This window comes from Athene noctua, chromosome 5, assembly GCF_965140245.1.
Source record: "Athene noctua chromosome 5, bAthNoc1.hap1.1, whole genome shotgun sequence".
Classification (NCBI taxonomy): domain Eukaryota; kingdom Metazoa; phylum Chordata; class Aves; order Strigiformes; family Strigidae; genus Athene; species Athene noctua.
The window spans coordinates 3,191,063-3,199,087 of NC_134041.1; the positions used below are offsets into that span (position 1 = coordinate 3,191,063).

Below are 8,025 nucleotides of genomic sequence, written 5' to 3' on the forward strand. Positions count from 1 at the left end.
TGGGCCTCTCCCAGCTGCTCCAGTCACAACAGATTTTCATCCGGAAGTTTTGCTGATGTTCTCTTTGCTTTAATGTAGTTTAACTTCCTTAGAAGTTCTGCACATAAAAATATCAAGAGTGAGAAGGGTTGGTAGGGCTTTGTTGGGGTTTTGGGTTTGGTTTTTTTTTAGAGCAACTCATGATCTTCATTAGCTCACACACCAAAAAAAAAACCACAAAAAAACTAAGAAAAGAAACCAAAAAGGCTGAAATTGCCACAAACAAACATTGTAAGTTTTTGGAGTGTATGAGTACTAAATCATACTATTTCAGTATCTAACTCTTATTGCCATCTGGATAAATATTACTATAAATAGGCCTGTTTTGTCAAAATGTCATGGTCTGTATTTGGAAAGAAAGTCGAGTTAGTGATGTTTTATATGAATCTGGGCAGCTTACATTTTTTTAAGACAGCTTCTCAGAGTGAAACGCAGCTCTTGGCATGGTTACTTTGGCATGTTGGGGTTCTTTAAGTACTGCTTCGTCAGAATGCTGCAATCGGGGATTAAAGGCTTCATCAGGACTGAACTGGAAAGTTGCACTTAGTGCAAAGAAACCAACTGGTAATTAAACTGCAGTCTTTTTCTATTACTTGCCATACTCGATTGAACAATTCACTATTTTAAGCGGTAGTTAGTGGTATTTTTTGATGATAATTTGTGTAAACAAAGGGTGTTTACTGGGTATAAGGCTGAAAAGTTGTACCTGAGGCACAGTTGAATCGGATGCCTTTTTAATGGAGTAAGCTTACGAGACTTAGCTTAGGACAGAATGTCCAGCTTGGTCTGGGTGACCTCCAGGTAACGTCACTGGCACCTCCCGTCAGGCCCCCAGTCAGGTCCTCTGCCTCGTGTGACACCCAGGGAGTTCCACCACCACCCGTGGCTCTGGGGCCTCGCTCCCAGTAGGTTGGTACCCAGCCCCTCTCCACGCAGCAGGAGGCTTTTTAGGTCTAAGCCACTGTAAATGTGTGGTTCTCGGTATGTTTAACGTAAAGCGACTGAGTTCTCTCTTCACCCTTGGGTGGTGGTGGAAGCAAAAGGCAGTATGAACAGCAGATGCTAAGAGTACTGCGGCTTCTGCTTGGGCCACAACAAGCCCCAGCAGGGCTACAGGCCTGGGGAGGAGTGGCTGGAGAGCTGCCAGTCAGAGAGGGACTGGGGGGGGTTGAGAATGAGCCAGAGTGTGCCCAGGGGTCCCCCAGCAGGGACAGGGAAGGGATCTGAGCCCTGGGCTCGGCACTGGGGAGGCCGCCCCTCGATTCCTGGGTTCAGTGTTGGGCCCCTCACCCCAAAAAGGCCATTGAATGACTCGAGCGTGGCCAGAGAAGGGCAACGGAGCTGGGGCAGGGTCTGGAGCACAGGTCTGCTGGGGAGCGGCTGGGGGAACTGGGGGGGTTCAGTCTGGAGAAGAGGAGGCTGAGGGGAGACCTCCTGGCCCTCTGCAACTCCCTGCCAGGAGGGGGCAGAGAGGGGGGATGAGTCTCTGGAGCCAAGGCCCCAGCGCCAGGCCCCGAGGGAATGGCCTCAAGCTGCCCAGGGCAGGGTCAGGCTGGCTCTGAGGAAGGATTTCTGTGCAGAAGGGGCTGTTGGGCGTTGGAATGGGCTGCCCAGGGCAGGGGGGAGTCCCCGGGATCCCTGGAGGGGTTGAAGAGTCGGGCTGAGCCAGCGCTGAGGGATCTGGGGGAGTTGGGAACGGTCAGGGGGAGGGTCATGGCTGGGCTGGAGGAGCTGCGAGGGCTTTTCCAACCCAGATGATTCTGGGATTCTGTAAGCAGAGCCACTCATTGGCTGCAGAGAGCTGTTGGGCAGTCTCAGTGCTCAGCTGTGTCTGCTTCCAGACCCTTTCCCCATATGTCCTTGCTCCCCGAATGTCCTTCTGCTCCTCCACACTTCTCCTCTGCCTCTTCCACCACCTGCCCAGCCCTTCTCCCCGGCTCAGGTGGGGGTGCCTCTCCTTTTGCCATCCCTTTGGGGAACTCAGGTGAGGGTTGTTCCTCTCACACAGTCCTGGATTCTGCTGAATCTGCTGCTATGATCCCTGTGGATTTTTATTTCTTCTTTTGTTACTGAAAAGAAGGACCAGCTTCTAATACTCATAACATTCTGTTTTGCTTTGTCATCATTGGTAATGAGGTAGCATATGCACATACACTCACAAGTAATTAAGACAATCTCCTAAACGACTGCTGAGACAGATACAGGAACTGTATGAAGTAGAAAGGGTTTTGTTAACCACTGCAGTGACTTCCTTAACTCGTATTTGTGCAGGGATTTTCACAAATTCTGCAGTAACACCATTATTCTGTTGATCAGAACCGATTTTTCCTCCTCCACAGAGTATGTTCAGACCTCCAGCAGCTCCGCGTTCCTGGCATCGCTACTGGACTGAGGTGAGTAGCCCCTCGTCTGCCCCCTGCCTTCTCCACACCCCCATGTGCAGGGAGGATCACTGTAAGGATGGAGGGACTTCATGCTCTGCACTGGTGAGGTCACACCTCGAGTATTATGTCCAGGTTTGGGCACCTCAATACAAGAGAGATCTCGAGGGGCTGGAGCGAGGGCAGAGGAGGGCAACGAGGCTGGGGAAGGGCCTGGAGAACAAATCCTGTGAGGAGGCAGGGCAGGAGCTGGGAGTGTTCAGTGTGAGGAGGAGGAGGCTGAGGGGAGCCCTCATCCCTCTCTGCAGCTCCTGACAGGACATTGCAGAGAGGCTGGGGCTGGGCTCTGCTCCCAGGGGATCAGGGACAGGACAAGAGGGAACGGCTGGAAACTGCCCCAGGGGAGGCTCAGGCTGGGCAGGAGGAGAAAATGTTTCCCAGCAAGAGTGGTCCGAGAGTGGAACAGGCTGCCCAGGGAGGGGGGAGTCCCCATCCCTGGGGGGGTTTCAGGGCCGTTGGGATGAGCTGTGGGGGATGTGGGGTAGGGGAGAACTTTGTAGAGTCGGGCTGAGAGTTGGACTCGATGATCCCGAGGGGCTTTTCCAACCTGAGCGATTCCGTGTGATTCTGTTTGCAGAGTGATCGAGCATATGAGCCTGCAGACCAGCCTGCAGTGGCTTGATGGGAAAACAGTTTTTACTCTGCAGTTGTTACTCTGGGGTATTTGTTACTGGTTTGTTAAGCAAAAGGACATTGAATCTGCAAAAACTCCATCCCACTCTAAAACATCCGATAGTGTTTCTCCTCATCAACGCTGTTGGTTTCCAACTTGCTGGTTTTTCAGCAAGCAACGACACCTGTGTGCCTCGGCTCGTGCCGACGCCACGACTGATGCCCCGGGACCCCCCGCCGCAGAGGCCGCGTACCACAGCCCCGCTGTGCTGCTGCTGGGGGGAGCGTGTCCCTGCGCGGGCACCCGCTCCCCTGCCACCCCCACACAGGCACCCCGCGCTCCCTGCCACCGCACCAGCCCCGGAGCAGGAAGCAGGAAACAATGTAGTAACAGACACCTTGAGACGTGTTGTTGGGGTTAATTCTTCCTCCTCTGGCTACTCCTCTTTGTTGCAGCGTGGTAAGGAGAAGCCCAGTTAGCGAGGGACCTTGTCTATCAGATGTTACCTGTGCATGAGAAAACTGGTGGCTCATCTGTTTCATAAAGTCTCTAAAGATGCCACTATCTGCAGATTGTATCAGCTCCCTGCAGCGAGGGACAACATCTCTCCTTGCAGAGTCAAAGTATTCCATTTCTTGTACTTCAGGAGTTAGGCAAAGTAGATGTACAGGTTTTCCAGGGTGTGTAACGGAGTTGGGGTGAGCTCAGCCACGTGCGTTTCACTTCTCAACGAGGGTTAAACTTTATTTTGTAACCACAAGTTACCTGGTAGCAAAAAAACTCTTTAAAACCCTGCTTGTCCACGAGCTGCTCTTGTCCTAATACTTATTAGCTGCTTCTGCCAGAGCCTCGTCCATCACTCCTGCTTCCAACCCAGCTACCACGCCAAAGGCAGAGTGATGGAGGGATGGGAACCAGGGCAGGAGAGTAGAACTAGCTCCGTTTCCTCCATTTGCTCCCCTCAGTGTAATTTCTGAGTGCCACAGAATGCAGAGAGCGACCTTTCTACGGGTCAATAACCAGTTTAAGTCTTACACTCATTAGCTTGAAGTAAACTCACGCTGCCAACTACAGGCCTTCAGGTTGACGTCAGCTCAGCGAGCTCTCACGTCTTCACTGTTAGTTTCTGTCCAGGGAAGAAACAGCTCTGGTTCTGCACCTTAGGTCCAAAAAAAAAAAAAACAAACCACCACATTTGCTTTCTCTGGTTCTCTCTATCCCTTCCCAAGTGCGACCAACACTGTAAAGCCTCTCTTACTGTTCAATAACAACACTCTAAAGCTTTCTTACTGTTTAAAGCTTCCTTAGTTAAAAAAAATAATAGTTGTGATCACTAAATGATCTTTTAGCAATTATTTTTCAACTCAAAAAAAAAGCATTTTATCAGCATTTCCTTAAAACATCTTCCACTGTTACTGCAGTTCAGGGGAGACCGTCTGCTGCTCTGCCTTGCCTTAGGATATGTGTGTGTGTATTTTTTTTGCGTAGTGAGGTTTGTACTGGCCGAGGACAGACATCTCATTCTGAACAGATCACATGAATGATGATGCTGTTGTCTAATTGCTATTTATTTTAGTCATTCCTTCTCTCCACACAGGCATTATGTGAAAAATGCATTCCACATCAACCCCAAGTTCTACATCTGCTTGACTGTACTTAAAAGGAGAGAAGAAATGAGTGTAAACCTATCTCCCCAGCAAATACCACTTTGGGATTGCTCGTTGTGCTAGGCAGGTGCACATCTAGATAAAATTTCTGGCATCTATTTAAACTTAACAATGTGCACAACCAGATAATCTCAATGTAAATAATACATCATGCTGGGTTTATGCAAGCCTGCGGACAAAACGCTGATTTAGGGTTGCTGCTGCAGGGAGAAGAACTGTATTTTCTCTATGTTCTTACTGCAAATAGATAATTAGGCTGCCTTGTTTTTTGTTAAAACCAAAAAAAACCCTCACTCTATCCCTCCCTCCAAGAACTGGGTGAGAAGAAACCATGTTGAGATGAACTTGGAGCCCAGTGGGAAACGGCTGCTTCCTGCCAGGGTGGGGCAGGGGGGGTGTGTGTGCACACGCTTGTTTAATCAATTTATCACCAACCCCCCCAGCCTGATTTAAATGAAGGCATCAAGTTTTGCACCAGCCCGCCTAAAAATTCACAACTTACTTCTACAGGCGACTGGGCTCAAAGCAGGAGGAAGCTCTGTTGCACAAGGAATTGATTCTGAGCACTGAACGTGTTTCAGTTGGTCACAAACCCTTTCCCTGGCTGTGGCTGAGGGATCTATTTGTCGCCTACGATGATGTTTCCTCTAAAGTCAACCCAAGACATGTGGCATAAAGGCATCAGCTCCAAAGTGTTAAACAACCCGCCTCTACTGACATTTGATTTTTAGGTCGATTAGTTTTGGTATTAAATAATGTGTGGGGAGAGTTGTTAGAAACCAGTTTCTTTTTCATTATCCTCAACTTTACCTCATCAATACTCCACATCTCAAATCCTTGAGTGAGGTGCAGGTTGAAAGAGCGCAGCTGAATGATTTTTTTTTTTTTTTTTCCAAAAAAAGTTCAGCATAAACACACCCGATTGACTGTCCTTTCTACCACAGCAAAGGGCTGTTACTCAAACAGATAAAACTGATTTTTACAACTGCAAAGAACCGAAATGATAAACATGCTCCAGTTTGTGGTTCAACGTGTACGCGTTCAAGCATTGGGAGTTCTTAATTAATAAAAATGGTTTTGTACTGTGCAGTCTGACTGGAAAAAAGATGTTGGTAATTTGTTTGAGGGGAAGTGGGGCAGTTACTGTGCTCACCTTGTACACGGTTTGCATTTGGGCTTCCCATGCTGTGGGGTTTTCATGGGATTCCCCAGGTGCCTGCTTGGTAGGATAACAGACAGTGAGCCTGAACCAGCAAGAGTTTATATAACCTGATCGTAACCCCTGTAGCTGGAAGTGAAATAATTATTGATCTGGAAAGAGGCTGTAAAGGAACTGCGTGCCAAGTCTCAACCAAGCTGTTCTCTGTAGTCCGAGAACAAAATAAAAAACTTACGGAAAAGAACAGTAAAGGTGGTGGATGACACTGAGTTACAGCAGCGACACCACAGCACTCACTGAATATCACAGCATTTGGTATTGAATCATTTGGGGGGAAATGCAAAGTTCTATACCAACATTCTGCTGGAAACACTCCTCCGTGCCTTGGCTATTTCAGCAGTTACCAGGCGTTTGCCTTTCAGAAACAGCTGGGTCTGTTAAGAACCATTTCCAGTTCCACCCAAGGTGGATCGTATGACTCTCACTTTATCACCCCTGGAGGCCATCTCAAGGACAAAGAAAAGAGATACACTCAAAACTAATGTTTTTATACGGGGGGGGGGAGGGGAACGATCGCACCCTCATCTCCTGCTGAACACAAGAGACCCAGATAATTAGACCCTGAAGCCCTTCTGCTTCCTTCCATCTTAATTTGCCATTTTGCAGGTTTTTGCAGTGGAAGTTGAGGTTCTGGGGAGCTGCCTGAAGGTGGGGCAGCCCTCGGCCCAGCCCTGCTTGGAGGGAACGTTGGGGCTTTGAGCTGTGGCAGCCTCTGGAGACAAAGATCCCTGTTTATGGGTCCCGACACACGTCGGCACCCCTGGGCCTGCGCTTCTGCGGAGAGAAGCCCCACCGTGGGCAGAGCTCCTGCACGCCACGATGAGACTCAGCCCCTCAGGAAAACTCTAAATCCTTGTGATAATATTTCGTTTTGTTGCTTTATAATGAACTGTTACAGTGTAAGTCAGTTGCTGAACTGTACACACCCCCTGCTAACCTTAGTTACTACTCAAGAGCATCTTTTTTATTTTGTCTTAGCTGCCAGGGGTAGAATGTTGGCTGTGGTTACTTTTTCCACAACAAATAAAGCTGGAAAAAAAAAAAAAAAACACAACAGAATAAATACACCAAGCGTGTAGACCCTTCACGTACAGTATTCCTGCCACAGTTGGGAGTTCCCAGAACAGCTGATTCACACACTCCCAGCCGGGGCTGCAGGGCCAGCCCCAGAGTGTGCTAATGTCAGTGACAGCCCGGAATGTGACGGAGCACAGCCAGGTCAGGGAGAAGCCTTTAAACAAGGGGGGGTGGCTGCTTTTTTTTTTTAATATATATATATATATATATAGTGTCAGAACAGAACAAAGGAAAAGGATAGACTGACTCCTAATTAAACCATACTATCCTGAAGTGCTTTATGATTTTCTTGCTCCGTGCTTTGTCATGTACGTAATTATTTGATCGATTTGTATTCTCCGCACTCTTGGCCCTGGAGGCTGCGCTGTGCAGAGGGAGGAGCTGCAGGGTTGAGCTCAGTTTACATTTGCAAACCACTATGCAATAACGGGTGGGTTTTGTTGGGATTTTTGTTGTTTGGTGGGTTTTTTCCCTCCCCGAAGAGCCCAATACCTGCTTTCCAACTGCACTGCAGTACCTCAGCTTTTATTTCAGTAGAACCAAGATCTTTTGTTTTTTTCAATCCTGTTCAAAACAGTTGCTGAGAGTCATCAGGCTATGACAGCATTGAAACCAAAGCATAAACACTGACCTGCACGGAGGGAAGGAACGTGCTCCAGTCCTCCAGCCCACTGCTCTGCGAGGACCTTCCCCTCTCCCAACGTCCCAGCCTCTCCTCCTGCGCCCGGCGCTAGGCTGAGGCTGTGGAAAATAACACGGGGTACAGGAAAAGCAAAAGCCTGGGGGTGAGCTGAAGGAGGCGCAGAGCCCAGGTCGGGGCCGGGGCTCAGCGTGTGGAGCTGCTGGAACGTTGAGTTTTCTCCCCTACATCAGCCACAGAACCACGTGCTCCGCCTCAGGGATGGCAACGGGAGAGGGCCTGGAGGGACGCTCTGAGCGCACGAGATACTTTATGTCCTAAAACAATTC

At 49.0% G+C, this 8,025-nt stretch overlaps 1 protein-coding gene across 2 annotated transcripts in view; it reads left to right on the forward strand.

The window, feature by feature from the left end:
• The window catches only part of ITGB3BP (integrin subunit beta 3 binding protein), a 34,862-nt gene extending 29,212 nt beyond the window's left edge, over positions 1–5,650 (forward strand). Inside the window, exons 9-10 of one of the 2 annotated variants that reach the window (XM_074906058.1) lie at positions 2,379–2,432; positions 3,058–5,650. In XM_074906058.1, the coding sequence (XP_074762159.1) occupies positions 2,379–2,431 (53 nt within the window). In that variant the 3' untranslated portion in view covers position 2,432; positions 3,058–5,650. The remainder of the gene's footprint in view (positions 1–2,378; positions 2,433–3,057) is intronic. The other variant, XM_074906057.1, reaches the window with a different exon arrangement.
• Positions 5,651–8,025: the final 2,375 nt, after the last annotated feature.